The 21,397-nt window shown below is 39.9% G+C and overlaps 1 protein-coding gene across 1 annotated transcript in view; it reads right to left on the bottom strand.

Moving 5' to 3' along the window:
* Positions 1 to 686: 686 nt before the first annotated feature.
* The window catches only part of CRY2 (cryptochrome circadian regulator 2), a 32,865-nt gene continuing 12,154 nt past the window's right edge, over positions 687 to 21,397 (bottom strand). Inside the window, exons 3-12 of the mRNA XM_044436112.1 lie at positions 20,732 to 20,874; positions 15,702 to 15,886; positions 13,319 to 13,407; positions 12,358 to 12,498; positions 10,253 to 10,564; positions 9,296 to 9,447; positions 8,663 to 8,865; positions 7,338 to 7,427; positions 6,406 to 6,545; positions 687 to 2,761 (exon numbers count right to left, since the gene is read on the bottom strand). Of these exons, the coding sequence (XP_044292047.1) occupies positions 2,744 to 2,761; positions 6,406 to 6,545; positions 7,338 to 7,427; positions 8,663 to 8,865; positions 9,296 to 9,447; positions 10,253 to 10,564; positions 12,358 to 12,498; positions 13,319 to 13,407; positions 15,702 to 15,886; positions 20,732 to 20,874 (1,473 nt within the window). The 3' untranslated portion in view covers positions 687 to 2,743. The remainder of the gene's footprint in view (positions 2,762 to 6,405; positions 6,546 to 7,337; positions 7,428 to 8,662; positions 8,866 to 9,295; positions 9,448 to 10,252; positions 10,565 to 12,357; positions 12,499 to 13,318; positions 13,408 to 15,701; positions 15,887 to 20,731; positions 20,875 to 21,397) is intronic.

Below are 21,397 nucleotides of genomic sequence, written 5' to 3'. Positions count from 1 at the left end.
GTACTGCTGCAAAGAATGGAAATACTGGATAGTGAAACTGGCAAAGAAGCAGAAATTATGGGGCTTAGGCTGAAACAGAGTAATTTGCTTGTTTTCAAACTCCCTCTTGCAAAAGGATTTTTGTAAATGAACAGAGCAAATGGGCATATGGACATACAACCAGCGGTATAATCAACCCTAAGGATGTATTAAATGGACAGATAATTTCCATTTACCCTGCCTCTACCTCCTTTGTTTCTAGTGTCAAATTTAGAATGCAAACTCTTTAGGACAGGTATGTCCTCTGACACCCTGTAAAAACAAAATGTATATGGACAGTAGACAGATATGGATGCCACCACAATTAATATATCTAGTATGTTTTTTCCCCATTGCTGAAAATTTTTAAATCTTTTTAATGTCATCAAGTAAACCATAATTATTCTGTTGCATGCACTTAGTTTGTTGTGGATTATGCAAAAGCAGAGCATACAATTTTGGATACAATGTATCTGCCCCTTTGTTTTTGTACTTTTTTTTAAAAAAAACCTAGAATTAAAATAAATATGAAGCAGAATTGTACATTATTTCAGAACTGTGTATTCTAATCTCAGACTTAGAAATGTTCTTACACACAGTTTGTTAACAAAGCAAAATTCCTGGACTTGCTGGATCCATTACTACCTAAAAGTAACTAAGACAACAAATAGAGGGGTAAAGACATTTATAAAACAACTTAATAAAACAAGTTAATAGTTACAACACAACACCTGTAAAAGTAGGAAAACATTTCAAGGTAGAGAAGTCACAGTTTGAATTTGAAGTGTAAAAAGTGCATTTCTTTCCTACTCTGTGGTAGGGAACAGGGCTACCTCCTGCTGTTAAATATTCAGAAAGAAACTGAATACCAAATAATATGGATTATGCTCAACTTTTCTCTGAGGAGGAACTTGATGGCTTATGAAATAAGGACACCAATATGAGGCCTGAAAAGCTTATCTGCCTTAGAAATGCGCCCAAAGATTTCCCTGAATGTGCATCTTAGGGAGGGTCAGAGAAAGAGACTCTTAGAAAGATAGAACTTTCCCAAATCTTCCACACTTCAGGTTTTACCAACTCTTTTCTCCAGTCATATTTCCAGTCTTCAGTGGTCCAGTGACACAAGTCCTCAATTTTTACAAACTCGATCCCATAAGGAAACAGATCAGGGCATTTTACAGCTTCATGAAGTTAAGTAATATTATCTGTTATGATCTTCTTGGTATCTAACGAAGTGTGGAAGTGCTCTATACAAGACAGCTTACTCCACTGCATGGTACCAGCTACATGAAACAACCTCTTCTCAAGGTCACAAACATGGTATTTCCCACTGCTTTGAGGGGACCCACAACCCTGCCAAGGCTATGCTGAAAACAAAGGAACACGATCAATAATCTGAAGGAGTGATGTCGTCCAGCTAGAATTCCAAGAGTTCAGTAAATTGAAGGCAATACATGCAGGGTACAGGATTCGGGGGATATTTCTAAAAGAAGGTCTAAATGCACCACAACCTACAACTGGGAAGGATTAACCACTTCAGAAGAGGATTGTGGGAAAAATGCATACAGCAAAGGTCTTTCAGTCTCGCTTAACTTTGGTGCTGACTTCACAAAAGCACCACAATGGACATTGTTCAAATTTATGCCACAAACTTCTTACAGTAAAGAAGGAAAATCCAGGCTGTTATAAGGTTGGAAAACTCTTCCTAAACTAAGCATCACTTCTGAGAAACCCATTTACAAAAAAGATGTTCACAAACCTGCAATTCTGTGCATTGAAAAAAATGCTAAAGAAACCCAAATTTTGCATGAAAAGCAGTTTCGTGAACTGTAAACGATGCATATGAAGCACATAGGCAAACTCTTGCTTAATTTATTCCACCTGTGCAAGTGATAGGGCGAGGCAAAAAACTATTTAGTACATTAAAGTGATGCCTTCTACCCACAAGAAATGTTACTGAGGAATGAATCTGGCTTTGCTTTCAAGCCCATCTTTGCAAATGTAGGGAGAAAAATGAAAGCTGAGGTTTTTTATGGAAGCTTATTTCTCTGGCCAGTACTAGAGCCTATGCTCCTTCAGAATCACAACACATGGCCTTTCCCACAGGAAAATCATGCATTTAGAATACTTCTTTTCAGAATGGAACAAGAATATGATAGGGTGGAAGAGCCATAATGGACTTTCAGGTTTACAGAAACATTGCTGCCATTCTCACCATCCAAATATTTTTGTTACAGCCCCCAGGGCAAATTTGTCATTGCTGTTACTTGTGGACTCATCTGGTGCATTATGTTACTTCTGTTTGAATGTCAAAAGACTGTTTGGAGTGTTTAATAGGTGCATCCCCAGAACTATGGTGGGCATCATGGTCTTGCAAGGTTCATCTCTCAGGATCTGATACCCAACAAAGTTGAGAAATTAAGAGATGCTCTAAATGGAGCAACAAGTGTACCTTGGTGAAGGTACCTGGAATAAATTTAGGAATGAGAAGTCGTATCCCAAGTCTTTTCTTAGCCAATTTCAAATGTCTTTCAGAAGAGCTAGAGACTTGTTCTCTAAGGCTTCTGTTTATTGAGAAAACTTTCTCACTGCATCCTGCACAGGAATCCTTGTGTGGCAGCTTCTCTGTTGTTACACATTCAACAGGTAAAGTTGTTGGTCAATGTTCTTGTGAATTTCTTCTTTGTAACTGCAGCGGCCATTCCACTATATGATTTTTGTCTTGTCAATTACCCATTTCTGGCTGTAAAGAAATGAAAGAGCCAACAATTAGTTTATCCCCTAGAAAGTGGGTAGTTTGCTCAAGAAACACAAGCTGTGTATTATCAGTGGAACAGCACTTCCTAGTTAGGATTCTTCTACTCCACTCATATTTAATCTTGTCAGTTCTAAGATCCACATTTAACCTCAGTATGCAATAGTCGATCATATTTACCTGGCAGTATACCCTGATAGCAAGTGTTAATTAGTTTATTCCAGGAATTGTGTAGATGAGCAGGACACACTCATCATTTCCACTTTCAATTAACAACCTGCAAATCCAGAATTCTGGGTTGTTTGTGAATTAAACAACTCAAAGTTAACCAAACAATTGCCCATAGTTTGTTGCTGGGTTCACTCAGAGTTATTAAACCAACAACACCTCAGCATTTCTGGATGCACAGGTCTTGAAACAACTGAAAATGAGTTCCCCTCTTCTCAACAATTCCTGGGTAAAACAACTCCAAAACTGCCACTGTGATGTACATACTGGGCAAGTCCATCTCTTATTTAGTAATGCTCCTCTTAAAAATCAAACAATCTATGTTAAAGTAGAAAAAAGGATGATGTGATAGGGTAGGCTTTCAGGGAGCCAACCAAATTTGTTTTTGTAAATTTCTTTTCCCCTACATGTGGGCACAACAAGACCCATGAAGGGCCAAATGAGCAGCATAGTTTAGAAAATCCAAAAAGGAGAAGGTAAAGTGAGAAAGAGGTAAGTGAGAACAGTTAAGAGTAAAGCTGAGGAATAAAACATATTTTTGTGATACATGGAGATAAAAACACTTTTTTTGGAAACACCTGCTGTAACCATTTCAGATAAACCAGAGTGTGGAGTTATTTAGAGAAGAGGTACACAAATGTTAAGAGAAGTAATGTTATGACTAAGACCACATTCTAATGATTACTTGGTCAATAGATATAAGGATTCCAATCTCAGAGCCTTCCATCTATGCAAAGTTCTGCTAGCAAGTGTCAGGTAGGAATAAGGAAAGCATTCTGTCACCCATTCCTCCATTTCAGCATTTTCAGCTCAAGGGACTTCTGAGTCTATTTAGCTTGCTTATCTTCTTGGACCAGGAGAAGCCTGTGGATCAGTTCCACATTCTGTCCTCTCTGTGACCTTTTCTGACTGCAGAGGAGGAAACCTGTAGTACCAGTGGCTTTCCAGGTGCTGTCACCAAGAAAAAGAAAGACCACCAACCAAAGACAAATCACTAAGGAACTCCAATTGAATGGGGGGAACAGTTATTATATTATATGAAGAAAAACAAATATCCAGAAGGTTAAATGTGCCCCAAAAAGAATTCAGCCTTTAAAAACAAAAGAATGTAACAGAGAGGAGAAGGATCATTGGTTTCAAAGTGTGATGAAAAGTAAAAACAAGGTAATGGGTTTTTCTTGGATAATGGAGGACTTCAAATACCCATTAACTCTTGAAGTTCAAAGAACCAAAGTTGGAATATTGTGCTGCCCTCTGCTGACAAGATAGTCAATTTCTAGCTTGACAAGATCTATGCAAACATTTCTAATTGAGCGGATAAGCCAGGTTCACAAATGGTTGTACGGGGTTCTTGCTTATTCGGGTATATGTTATAATATATAATCCACTTTTTAAGCGTGATTAATTAAAAATACAGCATAAATTCATACACTTTGGGATTACTACCATAAGGTTCATTCAGTGCTGGCAACCTATCTAATTCAAAATGAGACTGCTAAAATATCTCAGGTCTTAGAGAGCAAGCAAGCCCCTTCCTTCACCCATTTTTAACTCAGACTAGCCAAACCAGCTAACACACAGCGATGCTTCTTGTTTTGGAGGGTATTAGCAATTTAATATCCTATACATCAAAAACATTTACAATGCTAATGGAGGCATTTCCATGACATTTTTAACAGCATGCTCTCCAACTTTCAGTGTAATTTATTCCCCACCAAAAAAATATCCCTAGATCATTACTTTTAAACATAGTTAAAAACAATGACAAAAGTAATTTAAAACACATACAACACAACAAAAATTACTGTATAAAACAGCATCTAAACTAATAGGCCATTTTACAACCTGAAAGGCCTGTTCAAACATAACCAAGTTTGGCTGGTAGCAGGGGGACTATGGAGAAAGAACCAGTGTAGCTTCCCTTGCAGGGAGTTCCACAGCCTGAGAGCAACCATGAAGAAGCTCCTCTCTTACACTGTCACCAAATGTGCCTCTGAAAGCAGCAGTGCTGAAAGAAGGCCTAGCCCAAACATGCTATAACCCAGACAGACCCATATGGAAGGAGGTGTCTTTCGGGTAGCCTGGCCTCTAACCATGTATATAGGGAAAAATCACAAGCAGCAGTTTGAATTGTGTCCTGAGATTGATAGGTAGCCATTGAAGCTCTTGTAGCAAGGGTGTCATGCTCCCCTCTATAACCAGCCCTGATTAACAGTCTGGTTGCAGCATTCTGGACCAACTTAAGTTGTTGAACAGTTTTAAAGGTGCTCGACATGGGACAGCTTCACAGAAGCCCAAATGGGTTGTAAGCACAGCATGTGTAATCATGGCCAGATCAAACATCTCAAAGAACAGGTAAGCCAGATGCACTAACTTCAGCTGTGCAAGCACACTCTTGGCCACCAATGAGATCTGCATGCTTAGGTTCAAGGCCAAGCCCAGAACAATGCTCAGATGGCAGGCTTGAGAGCTCAGGAGGGTATAACCACATCCAGCACAGGGTGACTCCCTATTTCCCTGAACCATCTTTCAACAATCTAGGAGCACCTGCAGAATTAAGCTTGAAAGGGTTTGTTCTCACCAACAACAGACACTGATTTAGAGTTAGAGCAAGCCAGAGTTTTCAATTCAGCATAATACTAATCAAGCCAGGGGCAGAAATAACCTGGCTTGTAAAGCCATTCCCACTGCCAGGAAAAGCCAAGTAGGGATGATTGAGTTTTGGGTGCTGTGATGTCTTAACACAGCCACCGATTGCACAAGTAAGACACTCAGGAAAGGATCCAAAGATTCTAGTTTATCCTTGGGGCAAGGGGTACTTTCCAGTGACAAACAAGAATACCCTTCTGCTTGGAATTTAGCTGTTTCTATGAAACATATTTAATACTTATCCTGGGCCAGCTTTAGGTTTGATAGGATACTGGGAAAATTGCCCCTAGTGATCAGCTTCCCAGCATGAAGGCAGAAGCATCAGCAGAATTCCAAGCAGGAATTCATTTTAATTTTCCATAATGCTCCAGAGGAATGCTAAATCAAAGCATTGTGGAAAATTATTGTAGAGTTTAGATTCAGCTGGGGCCTTTTCACATCACTTCTTCTCAGGTCCTCCTACCCAGGTTGTGTGTGCCTGTATGAGTCCTCAGCACTGCACAACCACTTCCTGTTTACACCTCCCTTGAGCATGGGCAGGGAGTGCAAGTCAGGGGAAAAAAGTAAAGGGAAACTCGGGCATTAGTACTGAGCTCTGCTGGGATCTTGGCAGCTGCTTGAGGATACCAGATGTTGCTAATGGCCCTTATTCTACAGGTTTAGTGATGCCTGATAGGAGTCAGGGAAAAGAAACTTAAGATACTTGACTGAGTGATCACATGAGCTCTAGTCCCAGGTATAGGCTAGCTACTCACATGCACAAATTCTTGTTGTGAGGTGTTTGGAAGCTGCAGAGCCATCACCTTTGCCCGTTTGTACATCTCTTCATTGTGTTCCTCTACCACATCATGCTTCCGTTTTGGAGAAGTCTGGCCACACTGGATCTGTCTTAGCACTACAAAAAGGTACAGAAGAATCACTAAAACATTCCTCTGGCTCTAAAGCTACAAATATTGACATGTACATATGCAAGTACTTGCAACACTGGGTAGAAGGCACACCACTAGTTGAGAGGAAAATTGCCTTGTAAACAAGGAACAATGGCTCCTCTTACAATTTAATTTCATATTTCAGCACTGAGGGCCATAAAGATCTTTTCTGCTCAGTCCTGAGCAAGTATTGCAAGACTTCTGACAGTTAATGCTACCCTCCTTCTTTAAATATCCTCTCCAGTTACCTCATGTTTGGGTGGGCATTATATTCTCTGACTCACTTAAGGTGCAACCCAACACACATCCCTTTCCCCAATACAAGTGTCTGACAAAAGATGCAGAGGCAATGATCTTCACCGCTGCGGCAGCTTGAACTCTGCCTGTCTTCAAGACACCTGTATTCACCCATCAGATGAAGCACTGTGGAGAGAGATGGAAGGAAGCTGGGATGCTGTTTGGCTATAGCACAAGCCATTGTCCTTAGCCTTCTCCCATTCTCTTAACATGCCCCTTTCCCGCCTCTCCAAGGCTAATTTCCAACTTTGGAGAGGCAGTGGCGAAGTTCTTTCCATGCTGGCTGCAAAAAGGGCAGGGAAGGGACTCCAAATAACCTTATGGTCCCCCATACAATGTTCAGAGGCCACATGACTGCACCGCAAGCAAATTTAGTATCTCCATCTCTTGTGGCGCTAACCCTCGTCTGCTGCGGCCTTTAAGAGCCTGTTAAATGGCTTACATAATCAATACCTACTCACTTGTACTGGGGCAACTTCCCTGGTTTGCAGAAGGGTCTGTGACTGGGTTGCTGAGGTCCTCCATGCAGGAAGGAACAGAGGCCAACAAACCTGGAAAAGACACAATAATGTCTCTGTTAAAGAACACGCATATCTTTTAATTTCATCCTAAAATATGCATGTAGAAGTTTTTGCATTAGAAACAGATACATATGTTTACTTGGGTCAAAACTTGGTATTAGCTTGCCTCAGAACTTAGGACTAGGGCTTGGGGAGGAAAAGCGACTGCAGGTTTAGCTGAGGAACCTGACCAAGGCCTCGGAAACCGTTTCAGGCCTACTGCCAATGACTAATTTAGACTCATGGCGCTTTCCACAGATATAAAGAGGCCTCTGCAGCAGATATGCCCACAAGCCCACTTGTTCACATCCTAGAAGGCCACTTCTGTCACATCCTGACCTTCCTTGGACAATTGTCTCAGAGATTAGGATTGCTTGGCACAATAATAAACTCCCTTTATTAAACGGACTGATTAGCTCTCCAAAAAGTCATATTAGATCTTACAAGTTGTGGGCTGAAACTACATGTTCATGTTTAACCAATGAAACAAACCTGCTGAACATACTTGACTAGTCTGAAGTCAAACAAAGATGTTAATCAAATTATGCATGGTGAAGATTTTATATTTGAGAAATCATGTTTTAAGCAGGAAGAAATAGTGGTCAGATAATATGTTATTATCCAAGGCATCCAAACCATAATTCCAGTCTAATTCTCCAATAAGGTACAGCTGCAAGAACATGTGGATACAGCTAGAGGGCAGTTTTATTTCAAAATTGGTAGTAATAAGAGAACAAAGTAGAGGAGCACTGATCTAATGAAAACTCTAGAATTTTTTGCTGACATTTTTGACCATATATTGATGATTATGTTTTAGACTAGTTTTTCCAAACCTGGCACCTTTCAGATGTACTGGACTACAACTCCTCATCCTCACTCAGCATGGCCATGCTCTCAGTTCAGAATAGCCCCTGAGCAATTATTTCCCTTCTACAGGGACTGATTATGCAAAAATCTGTATTCTGTCACCACAATGGTATGCCCTCTGTATATTTTATTTCCTGTGAAAACTATATTGTGATGGTTATAAACAATAAAAGTGCTACCTCTCCATGCCAGTGCGTGTTACACATAACTGGTCCCCAGTTGACTTTTAATCTTGATGTAGGAGCACAGACTCTTAAACTTAATAGAAGCCATTTCTAACTGATAAAAATGGAATAGCATTGGAATTGATTAGCTTGTGCAGCACAATTCAGATGCATGATGCACCTGCTAATACTCACAAAGGCCTCTGTAGCGTGAGAGCTGCTGGTATATCTGTTTCATACGCTCAATGTTCAGTCGGCTGGCCTCTGCATGGTTCACCATGGGTCTGGGATAGTCTATCCCGATGACACATTTCGCTGCTTTCTGCACAGACTCAGGTGCATTCCAGGGCTCATAGATGTACCGTGAAGGAAAGCCTTTCAATTTGGGCAGATATCGCCTACAGAACAAAATTGGGAGAAACCCTTTTTTAACATTGCAAACAATTTAGGTATACAGTGAATTGCCTCAATTATACAAGAAGTTGCCATATGTTCTTACTAGAAGTATTTCTACCCTGACCTTCAGTTAACAAGATTTTTTAGAGAAGCTTGTTCAAGAGAGCTTCTGACCACTGACTTACCATCTAAAAGATATAACACAAGAAAAAGGGAAAAGAAAAACCAACTCGGGCACTGATTCCTAGCGTTACATCAGAAATCCTTAAAATGACCAAAAACTGTTCAGGAGGATGGATGGTGAGCCAAAACCAGCTGGTCTATCAGCAGAGACAATGGTCTCTTTCCATCTTTCTCTCTCTGTCACTCCCTCTCTGATACAGCCTGATGGAACTGGCATGATTCAGTGACAGAAATGGCTAATATGTTCACCTGATGTAGTCGCCGCTGGGATCTGTACGACGGCCAAAGCCAACAGGACAATAGCAATGGAAGAACTGTTGGAAAAAAGCACTGCATGAAAGCCACATCCAGCTGCCTGAATTCACACTGAAATCTGCATCCAGGAGGAGTTCATCAAATACCTGTAGCAAAGAAAAGAGAACAGAGCACAATGAAATAAATTACTTCAAGGAATACTTCAGTGGTAGGAGTGAGAGACAGTGCTAAAGCACTGATCCAAATTTTGATGGGTTTGGTGGAAACAATTTTAAATTGTCATTCTGGTTATTGCTCTTATGTAAGCCACTTGAAATGTCTTTTCTGATGACAAGCTGATTAAAAATACTTAAAACAACCAACAACCCCATTATTCAATTTACAATATTCAGTGACCCAGACAGAATGATGCAAAAATGATACAAAGATGCAAAACCAGCTGGCAACATAAGATTTAAAAAATAATGTTAGATCCAATGGAAAAGTACTTCCCCCCACAAGCTGATGTTGCCCACTGCCATGGTCTGAATAAGTGAAATAAAATTGCAACTGTAATCCAACGAAAGCGATGTTACAGAACTTGGTTTCTGGGAATTTGCCTGCCATAGTATCATTGTCATCTCCCCCCCCCGCCCCGCCTGCTCGCTTTCTCCCTCTCTCTCTTAGCAGTTTACAACAGTCAATAAAAAGAGAGACTAAAAATAGAGTAAAAACATAATAAGTAAAAACATTAAAAAGTATAAAACACCTAAAAGAGACAACAGCAAAAAAAAAAGTGAATTTTTGATTTACAGGACAGGATGATCTGGCACTGCCAGGTTAATGTGGCACTGGAGTTTCAGTGACCTCTCAAAAAAGCTCAAGAATGGATGTTCTTACAGGAGACTACTTGAACTCCTTAGCTCAAGGAGTTACTTAAAAATGAGGTTAAAGATGAGGTGCCTGACTTACCCTCACGCCTGACTCCCAGCTAATCCACAGGTCACCTCTGGTAAGAAAGCAAGCTACCGCATGCCGGGCCAAGTGATGTATCCAACCCTCCTGTCTCAATTGAGTCATGATGGCATCAATCCAGGGGAATCCTGTCTTGCCTTCTGCCCACTTTGCCAACGCTTCAGGATTCCTGTCCCATGGAATCTGAATACAGATTGGGTTCCCTTCCATGTGGTCGAATTTGGGATTGTTTGTGGCAGCTGTATAAAAGAATTCTCTCCAGAGTAACTGTCCATACAGTGAAAGCGGTGGAGTGCTGTTCCGTTTCACCTAGAGAGCACAAGAAAAAAGTGCATACAAGGAAGATAGCATCAGGTCTTTTTGACTTACAGCAGATGAACTTTCCACCCCAATTAAGTTCAACTTTGAACCTGAGAAAATTCAAACCCATCTCTTTAGAAACCTGTTAATAACTTGCTCTTATCTTCAGGAAATACCCACTCTGGCACCAAGGCAACAATCAAATACAGGACACTGGGGTCAGGGTGTCTGCTTTAAACCTTTGCAGTCAACAGGAAACCGTGCAATTCAAGAAAGTCAAAATGAGGTAATTTAAAACACCTGGTGTGTTGAAAATTAGTATGAACATAATGGATGTTCATTCTGTGACTCCAAAGGCATTTCATTCTTTTGTTATCTGCCCCAACCATAAAGCAGCACTTTCCTTAAAACACAGAAAATTGGAAGAATTCAGAAAAGTAATTTGACAACAGTTATTGAGTGCATGCTCTCTTCTCCGCTTCTCTAATCAGTGCTAGCAGCTTAAATCTGTCATCACTGTCTTACTGCAGAAGCAACCAAACAATGTGTTTTCAGAGGGGAGAGGATATCTGAGTTGTTTCCAAGTGATGACTTGGAAAACCTCAGAAAAGAATCTTAGCCCAAATCATTCATATCTTTTTCAGAAATCGAAGACTTAGTTTGTTATCTGTTACATCCTGCTGACTGTTGTAAATTATAGGCCCAAAGAGTCATTTCCCTCATGCCTCTCCTGGAGACAACATGAGCTTTAAGGGATGGTCTTAATGACCATATCCTGGAAAGGAGTAGGCAGACAGAGCTTCATGAACCCAGTACAGAGATACTAATAAATAGGCTGCTTTTCTGTAACCTTTCCGCACATAAATCAAATGATGGCCACAGTAGGAAGTGCGGGATAGCCTGGCATTCATTATACATATTATGGCTATCCCCTGGTTAGACTACTAATGGGGCTGCATTTAAAGACAATTCAGAAACTTCATTTAATGCAGATTGCAACTGCCAAATTATTAACTGAGATGAGGCACTATGATCACTGTACACCTGCGTTATTCCAAGTACATCTGATACCAGTCTGGTTCCAGGCCAAATTCAATGTGTTAGTTTTGATCTTGAAAGCTTTTGCAGCTTAGAAGAACAGTTCTTGAAAGACTACCTGTCACCATGTGTGCTACCCACACATTAAGATCTCCAGTGGGCAACCTCCTGTATGGACCCCACCATGTGGGGAAAGATTTTTTTATCCACGTCATTTCAATTCAAGAGAGAGGGCCTTTTCACTGGTGGCACCCCAGTTGTGGAACACATTTCTCAGAGAAGCTTGCCTGGCATTTGCTTTATTGTCCTGTCAGCACCAGGCAATTGCCTTTTCATTTCCCTGAGCTTTTTACATGCATTTTTAATCCTACAGATAGTTTTATGATAGCCTTTGCTTTTTATTATTGTTATAATTTAGTCACATTTTATTTACTTCTTTGGAAAAGACTCTGGGAATATGACTGGTGGCATAATATGCATTCTATAAAGTCCCATTACCCAGGTTGAGACAGGAATGGTTACACTGAAAGGAATATATACTGCATGATGTAGCAAATCATCCTCCCCCAACCTGATGACCCTTCAAATGTTTTGGACTGCAGCTCCCAACATTCCTATCCATGCTGGCTGAAGCCGACTACAGTCTAAATCTGAACATCTGCAGGGTACCAGGTAGGGGAAGGCTGCACCAGATGACCACAGTGATCTTGATTCCTGGCTGGCATGTTCTGGTTAACACGGACACTTCTTTCTGGGTTTCTTACCTTTTTGTATAGTTCCCAAAGCTGATAATAGAACAAGCGGCAGGACAAGCAGCCAAACCGAAGGTAGGGGCTGAGCCCTGTGGGGCTGGCCAGCAATGAATTGGCGTTCATTCTTGGCCTTTCATAATTCGCAACCCATGCCTTGAAGGGATAAGAATGTTGGGGAGAAGAGAGAGAAACACAGAAGTAGACATGAAAAACAAGGTTGTGTTACACAAAACACTAAAGATGAAATACTGGCGGTATCTTAAAATCTTTAGGGTATATGAGTAGCAGGGAGGTGCCTAGCTCCTCAAAGCATAGGCAACAATTTGATAGTGCCTTGTATGTTGGATTCTTGCTTTCCTAGCTTTGAAACTTAGACTGCATATTCTATGTCACTACAGTGAATTAACCAGTTGGAGTGACTTTTAGGACAGGCTTTCTTCCAGCACAATCAACTGCTACCAAATAAAACAAGGGATATAGGTCAGATATGCTGGAATAGTAATGCAAGTTTAGTTCCTTATACATCAGATTATCAGAAACTAAAGCATAATATTAGCACAAACCACATAACTTTGATATATCTTTTTAATCACAGTTCATCTTACCATTATTATTGTTTGGTACCCATTAATATTTGATATATATTCTTATCCTATTAATACTTAGTGTAAATTCTGTGAGGTGACAAACATTTATAATGCAGCAGAATCAATACTAGCAAATTATTTTTTTCTATATACAACTGTAGGAAAAAGACAGGGTATGAGCATTACTTAAAACAAAGATCCAGCCTGGACAAGAAATAGAAGATTTGCAGGTTTAAGCAGAGTAAAAGAACTACAAAAAGATTTTGGCTTCCAACAGCTCTTAGCAGCCAGAGCAGGCTAGGATTTTTTTTTTTTTTACTATTTATGAGACTCACTTTTTTTCCTGTGAACTGTGTTTTTTTGCAATATGGATTATAGAGGATTACCTTTCTTTCCAAATGCTTATCCAAGCGAGTTAAGGCTTCAGTTTCTCCTCCTTGCCAAACAGCTGGGCCAAGACCCTCGGTGGCAAAGCCTGAGAAATAGTGGAAGGGAGGAATATTAATCTGGAACTCAGGCAACAAATCTAACTAGGGAAACTTTAACTGAGTATTATACTGCATGTCTGCTATCCATGTTCTGGAGTATTCTATGTGAAATGACCACTTGTAACCAGCAGAGGGCATCTTTGGATAAAGACTTGCATAAGACACACACCCCTGCAGTATATTCTACAAAGAACTGAAACAGTTCTTATTCTGCAAAATCATTAGCTTGTGAGCTTTGAAGCCCAACCTACAAATTGGAGGGAGAAAAATAAGGGACAGCACCAATACAGCTTGGAGCATTATGGGTCTATTTCCAGAGAACTTGTGTAATGCTTCTCATTTGCCCATTTGCAAATGGAAACAACTAACTAAATGACAGACTTCAGTCTAATCTAGCATGTAAACCATTCGTTGACCTTTTATCTGCTTACTGGGAATGAAATGACAGATATAACAGGTCAGCAACAAGACAAAAGTAAGAGTCTTTAGAGAAACGGGGAAGAATCAAGAACCAAAGCAAGGCCAGAAAACATGCAGTAACCATCTAACATCCTACACACGTTTAGACAAAAAAAGCATCCCAACCAAGGCTAACTGGGGAATGCTTGGAGCTGCAAGTCATTTTTCTGTCTAAACTTGTGTAGGATTGCACCCAAAAACATTTAAAGCAATTGCCTTTCACTGTGCCAAAGAGGCTCCTTACCCCACCCATTTCTAACTTTACTCCCTAGGTTGGTTTTGTAGTAGCTTAGGGTTCCAAAATTAGTGGTACAGGCCACTAAGAGCAGCCCTTCTGGATCAAAGCAAAGCCTATCTAGTTCCCACACTGGCCAACCAAGCACCTATGTGAAGCCCAGAAACAGAGCAGGAGGATAACAGCGCTTGTCTGCTTTTGTTCCCCAGCAACTAATATTCAGAAGAAGCTTGCCCCAATCCTGTGGACAGCATACAGTCACTGTGACTGGTAGACATTAAAAATACTTTTTTCAATTCACCTAATACCATTTTAATAGCTAAATTAGTGGTCATTACTACACCTTGGAGAAGTTAAGTCATATGCTAACTATGTGCCAGATAAAGCAGTCTTCCTTTCTGTTCTGAATCTCCCATGAGTCCAGGTTCTAGTTTAGAGGGAAAAAATATCTCCCTATCCATTTTCTTCATAGTCTACATTGTTTTATACACCTCTGGCATTGTTCAACATTTTCCTAAAATATTTTGCTAAGCTAAAAAATGAAAAAGCCCAAGTGTCACAACTTTTCCTCACAGAGGAGTTACTCTTTATGGTTGTCCTTTTCTGTTCCTAACTCTTGCTCTAGAATTTTTTTTCTTTTTTTGAGATATAGCAAACAGAAAATAGGAGCAAACAGAAAATTTTCTTGTAAAATCCATATCCACTAGATATCAAACAAACATTCATGGAAATGGAAATAAAATTTCACTACCGAAACTAAGTGCTGGAAGCTAGACATCAGTATTATCCTGAAAACTACGCAATATTACAAAATTCTCATTCAAACGTAGCAATTACTAAAATTACAAGAATTTATCTAATTCTTAATATAGCTGAGAGAGCCATTAAACACACTGCTTGGAAGCTGCTGCTAAATTACTAAATGAAATTCAGCATTGCAATGATATCATGCCTTCTCTTGGAATGTTTCCTGTACGAGGTATGGGTGGGTGCTTATGGGAGAAAAAGAACCTTCTCACTGGTAGTGGCCCAACTCTGGAATACTTTCCCAAGGCACCTACTTGATTTCATTTTAGCACTAGGAAAACATCCTTTTATCTCCCCAGAATTTTTGGTTTAGTTGGCTTTAATTCTGCTGGTAATGTTGCTTTTTAATATATTGCTGATTTGGGTGTGTTGTTGTTTTATTGTATTTTGATCTCTTATTGTAAGCTGTCCAGTGAATTTATTTGAAAAGCAAGGTTTAAAAAAGTACAAATAATAAAAAAAACTTCGTTAAATCATATAAAACCAAATCTAGGCACTCAATTTTTAAAATGTGTAATTTATTAGTTACCCTTATTACAAGGATTACTGTAATTAACCCTTTGTTACTGTAACCATTAATAATTATGATGACTTCATGTAGTGTATAGTACAGACAGCTAATCAGGTAATATTCTTAGGAGCAAGATGCACTGATAATCTGAAGTCTGCTTCTAAGCTACAGCGAGATCAGGTCAGGGAAAAAGAGTAGAACAGCCTATTTTGGAAGTGTTCCAAGGCCAAAGAAAACCAGTATAGTTATCCTGTAGTTCTCTAACATACCCAGCTCCTCCAAAGATGGAACTCCATATGTTTCATCATGATTGTCTTGTATCTCTGTCTTGCATCTTTCCATTTGCTGATTTGTTACAGTAGCCACTGGCTTCTTGGGTAGGTCCATGCGACTAATGATGGCCTGGAAACGCTTGTAGGTGAGAGGAGGCTTGTGCCCATTCAGTTCAATTATCCTGCAGAACAGAGTTAAAGAACAACCTTATTTCTGTGAGATGTGTGGGGAAACAGCCTGTTCAACAGTACATTTAGGATCAAACCCTTCTTCAGCTATTTGGTGGGAAGAAGGGAATGCAAAATATACAATATGAATAATAAATTCTCTCATTAATTTCCTTCCTCAGCTCCTAGAATATTCAAGCTCTATCATCCGCAATGTGAACCTCTGTTTTCCTATCCTATAAACTTCCCTCCAAAGAAAAAACTTGTTCCTTTATTCCAGGGTCAATAGCCTAACATTTATTAAGAAGACTCACACTTCATTTCATACTAGTAAGTGCATATACATTTAGGATTAAGATAGGTATGAAACTGCTCCCCCCCCCCCCCCCACCTCCTCCCAGGATTCCATCCACACCCTTCTTCTCTGGCATTACAAATCACCCTTCAGAAGCAAGAGTAATCATGAGCAGATGTTTCACATGCTTGCTTTTATCTGGGATTTAAAGTTCTCCCTTCCTTAATTCTTTCTGCTCTCTCTTTGAACTGTTCCATAAGATGTGAAGAATGCAGGGTTATGCTAAGGTAGCAGATTTCTGAATTGCAATGCTGCACAACAGCAATACTATTTTTGAACAGTCCCCCAAACATATAAAAAGCAGTGCCCATGCAATGTTAGCAATGGACTGACAGGTGTGCTAAAACTTCTCTCCCCATGCACTAGTTTTCTACATGCAAGGAGTTTTCACATTGTATCCAAATGCAACTGAAGATGAAATTCCCTGCCTGTAGTCTAACAGGGTAAAGTTAAACATTCTACCACTTTACAAAACTTGTATAATAGTGCCAAACCAGAACTGAAAAAATATGAACAAAGATGACAAACAGCAATGAACTACACATGGATCCTCCATCTGCTAAGAGTGGCATGGTTTTGGTTCCCACTAGAATTCTAGGATTTTCAGTTTAAAATTTTAATAATTTAAAAATATCCAGCTTTCACAAAGACTGAGAACATGTTTGAACCAGTGGCCCAGCTATTGCCAAGAACGTAAATCTTTGAAGTGTTCCTCATATCAGGAAGTTTTAACCATAGCAGCAGAACTGGCTGGAAAAAACATGTTTGCTGATGTGGTTTGCTAGGGGAAATCACGTCACTAAAATTATTTCCTAGGTGGTTTAGGAGTCCACATGAGTTGTGCTCTCACTGGCAATCATGGCACCAGTACAACTTCAGGATGCCCCCTAGATGCCCCCAGAGAATGTATTATGCAGATTAGGAAGCTTTAGGTTGCCTAACAAAGCAGAAAGACTTCTGGAAATTATGCAACACACAAAGCATACTCTTAAACCATACAAAGAATCTTAGATCCTGGAGCCTATCACAGTAGCTAAGGTTGTGCTTAAAGATACAAACAATCTGCATTATTTTTTGTTCTTGACATTGTTCTAAAGAAAACCCTGTGTATTAAAGACTTTAACTCTAGTTAAGAAGATCTTTAAACACCACATATGATGAAACAGAGCCTCCAGAACAGAGAAGGACTGTCTCTCACAAAAACAGAAGGGAAAGAGTTAAAAGAAGATGCAGCCAGTGCCAAGCTGCCAGCTTATGTAAAGCTGAAGCAGCCAAATCAGCTTCCTGCTCAGCCCAGCAATAGTAGTTACAGCAGCTGGCAGGCAGCCACGTCCTCCCAGTGACAACTTATGCAAAAGGGTCGGGCAATTCCAGTTCAGTCTTTCAGCACAAGCCACGTGCCTGTCCTTCCCCCACAGGCTGCACGTGTAAAGAGGAGGAGCTCCACGTTAGCAAGGCTTTGGCAGAGCTGGGCTCACATGCCTGGCTCTGTGATCCAGTTTTTCCACAATGTGAAGCAGCCACTGTGGAGAAGCCAGCTCCTTCTGTTTCTGCGTATTGAATCCAAGGCACAAACCAACCCATCTTATGCTGAGGAAGGTAAAGGCAGTTCTTAAACAGAGGAGTCTCTTCTCCAACAGAGAATTTCCAAGCCAAGTGTGAAGAAGAGTCACAGCGTGGGCTGGAAACTGAACAGGTCTGAGAAACAGCACAAAGTTCTTGGGACATTGGTCTTGGACACAGAACATCAAATCTCCTTAAGAGTCTGGGCAAGTCTCTCTCAACCATAGCTGCTCCACCATAAATATGATTATATGAATAAAGCATCTCATGAGTTTTGTTAGATACCACAGCAGTTTAAAATGTAACAATGCTAAAAAGTAAGAGTTGTTTTTTGTGGGAAGGATTTGAGGGAAGGGCTTCTCCAGCATGTCAGAGACAGTAAAGGAGGGCTTCGTAACATCCACTTTAACCTCTTTCAATGTGATGAAACAAGATTTGTGTAGTTGGGGAAAAGGGAATTCCTCTCAACAGCTTTCTGCCCTTATGTATAAAACACAGGGAATGATTTTTTGTTATAGCTCTCACATACGCTTTCTAAGTAGCTTCTCAGCAATTTATGAAAGTAGGAGCATTCATCTTTATTAATAACAGGAAGTTCCACAATTGTATCTAAGTGATGTTTATTACTAACAAGTGTGACACCTCTCAGTAATATACCAGATTGTATAATTTGTCCAGGACACATCAAGGACAGCCCAATATTCAAATGGGAAAGCCACACAAGGCTTTCCCTAAAGGTAATAAGTTAGAATGCAACTCAGAAATCTCTAAAAAACCAAAATTCTGAGACTACTGTAAAAGAATATCTCTGTAAATGAACATGTAGCACAAAGTAAAGGCCAGCTTTTTATACGGTTGATATCCAGTCTTTCTCCAATTACAGTTCAAGCTATAAACTTGATGCAAACAGAACAAAACCAGAAAAACCACCACAACTACAACACAGTCCTCTTAAAAGAAAAAGATAAATATTAGCCCATGCTTAGTCACCATTTCACCCCCATCATCATATTACCAAAAATTAACAGATATAAAATGGTGATTGAAAGTGGACACCAAATGGCTGGCACTGCCAATGGGGGCATGGTATCTAACTGCTGCAAAACAACCTAGAATGGTTGTGTTCAGACATAATGATATGTCATGGTTTGTGAGAAAAAGCCTAAGTGCTGCTTAGAATCACACACTCCCCCTTCTAATCTCCTCTTTAGTGCAGCCATAAAATTAGAATATTGTGCTTCTACTTTTAATTAGCCACAAGGATTAGTGTTGCATCTGAATCCCAAACATGCTACTTATTTTCATAATTCACAGTTAAAGGGAATGAAACCCTTCTGTTCAGGTCTAAGGATACAGCTAAACTGAGGTCTGTTAAAATATAAAAAATGGAAGCAAAGTTTCCATCTCTTCCTTGCAGCCATACCAGAGGGCAGGGGGAACTGAGACGAAGTCTCCTCTAGACTACAACCATAGTTTACAGTTATGGCCAGACACAGCCAATCAGCAAAATATCCCAAAGAAAACTAGAAAATGTGCACTAATTAGGTAATTAGCTATTGTTCAAGTGTTTCAGGATGTATTTTGTTGTTTTTGGCAGGGGATGCTCTATGCAGACACCGAGCAACCGTGTGGCTTGCATAGTGCTTAACATCACCTTATGGACATTTTTACCGTATCGCCTAGCTTCTTCCATCCTCTTAAGGTTTATGGCACACAATTTTTGATCATGTAGGCAAAGGATCGTTTGCTACTCTAAATGGGTCTGTCTTTGGAACCTTGTACAAAATGCAACGGCCAGAGTTTGGCTAGAAGCTTGTTATTCAGACCATGTAACACAATACTATGCCAATTTCATTCTAAATTCACTTCTGGGTTCAATTCAAAATGATGTTTCTGACAATATATTAAAGCGGAAGGAAATATAGTTTACTGAAATTAACAGTGGCTTGAAGTGTGTCTCAAAAGACCACCTCCTCTAAAAGGCACAATAAGTTATGGCACTAATATGGAGGAGCACTGCTGCTGTAAAACTTTTATGAGTAGATGAGTATTGGGGTTGTGCAAGGGAATGCATAGGCTAAGAAAGATTTTAGAACATTAAAATAGGGTGGTGCCAATGCAACATGTTGACTGTATATGATGAATTAGAAAAGGTACCTTACACAAAGTTCCATCTGCAAAATAAGACGCCCCCCCACCCCAAGCATCAAAAACCCGGACAGACTCTATCTGAAAGAATGGCTAAAAATTAATACATACATACACAGATATGCCACACCTAAGATATACATTTTTAAACATTAAAATGACTTCAACCATCATGTAAACACATTTGTACACTTCAACAATACAACTCAGGTTCATTATCTGCATGCAAGATGTCTACAAGCTACAAAACTGACCACAGTGTACAGAAATCTACCTGCAAGTCAAGTAGGTGTGTGTAAGTGTGTGTGTGTGTGTGTGTGTGTAAGAAAAAAATCTTGATTTATTTTTCACATACACACTTTGATCGGGAAAGACTGAAAATGTTCAAAGACAAACACATCAGAGTGATTTGGGAGAATAATTTCCTCAGTACCTTAGCCCTATACCTCTTTACATGTATTACCTCTAATGGTCAAGGAATTAATATATGAAGTCGATTCAACCCCTTTCTTAATGTGTCCTGTTAGTAGATTGTGTGCCTGCAACAGTAGTCTTACCATAAAGCATCTTCATCTTGCAGCAGTAGCAATCATGATGTTAGTTCACAGTTTACGAACACAGTTTATGAATTTAATTCTTTTTTCCCACCCCAGCAGAACATGGGAGTTCAGTGTGGTAACTGACAACTTTTTTCTCATGGGTCAATAAACCCTTCACCAAAGTCTCCCTCTACTCTATTCACCAGTTCTGTTTCTTCCTTAGATAGCATAATGTCTGTATATCTATACCATACCTGTCCAGATCATACAGGGTATGCGAATTCTCTGTTGTCACCTCTACTCCAGCTTCCTTGGCTAACTTCACTATAGCCGCATCTCTCTCTTTTCCAAAGGGCTCCGAGTCATATTCAAAGGTGAGACGGGTCACCCCCCATTCCTGCAAAAAAACAACTGCAAATATGAGACACCCTTCTCAGAGCATCAGCATCAAAGCCTGAGAATTAGTAAGAAGATCCTAATTAAAGAATACTAAATACATATGAACAAGTATTCCCCCACTTGCAGTAGCTGCTCTCACATCGCTCTTAAATAACATATTTTTTAGACAAAAGAGTTTTTCTTATTCCCTAACTTCAGCTCTTATATCATTTCCATACATATGAATTATCCAAAAGAAGCCAGCAGTAAAGACAGGAACAGAGTATCTAACTCATGGCCTTTGGATGTTCAGGGTACCATTCAGCTCAACCAAAGGCCACTGGGGTCTTATCTCTACTCTGGTCCTTATTTTCATCAGATTGAAAGAGTATTGTCTCCAACTTAGGCAGGTGGGGCCATCAATGTGTTTTTAAAATGACACCAAGTGGACTAGGGGGTAGTATTCAGGAAGCAAAATTTGTGATGTCAGGCAGCCCTGGTCTTTGTGGTATTTTGCTTCTACTTCTTACCACTGCAGCCTC

This window comes from Varanus komodoensis, unplaced genomic scaffold (genome assembly GCF_004798865.1).
Source record: "Varanus komodoensis strain SLA01 unplaced genomic scaffold, ASM479886v1 scaffold3, whole genome shotgun sequence".
Taxonomy (NCBI): domain Eukaryota; kingdom Metazoa; phylum Chordata; class Lepidosauria; order Squamata; family Varanidae; genus Varanus; species Varanus komodoensis.
The sequence above is the reverse complement of the archived record's forward strand: the minus strand, read 5'-3'. Positions and strand labels throughout refer to the sequence as shown.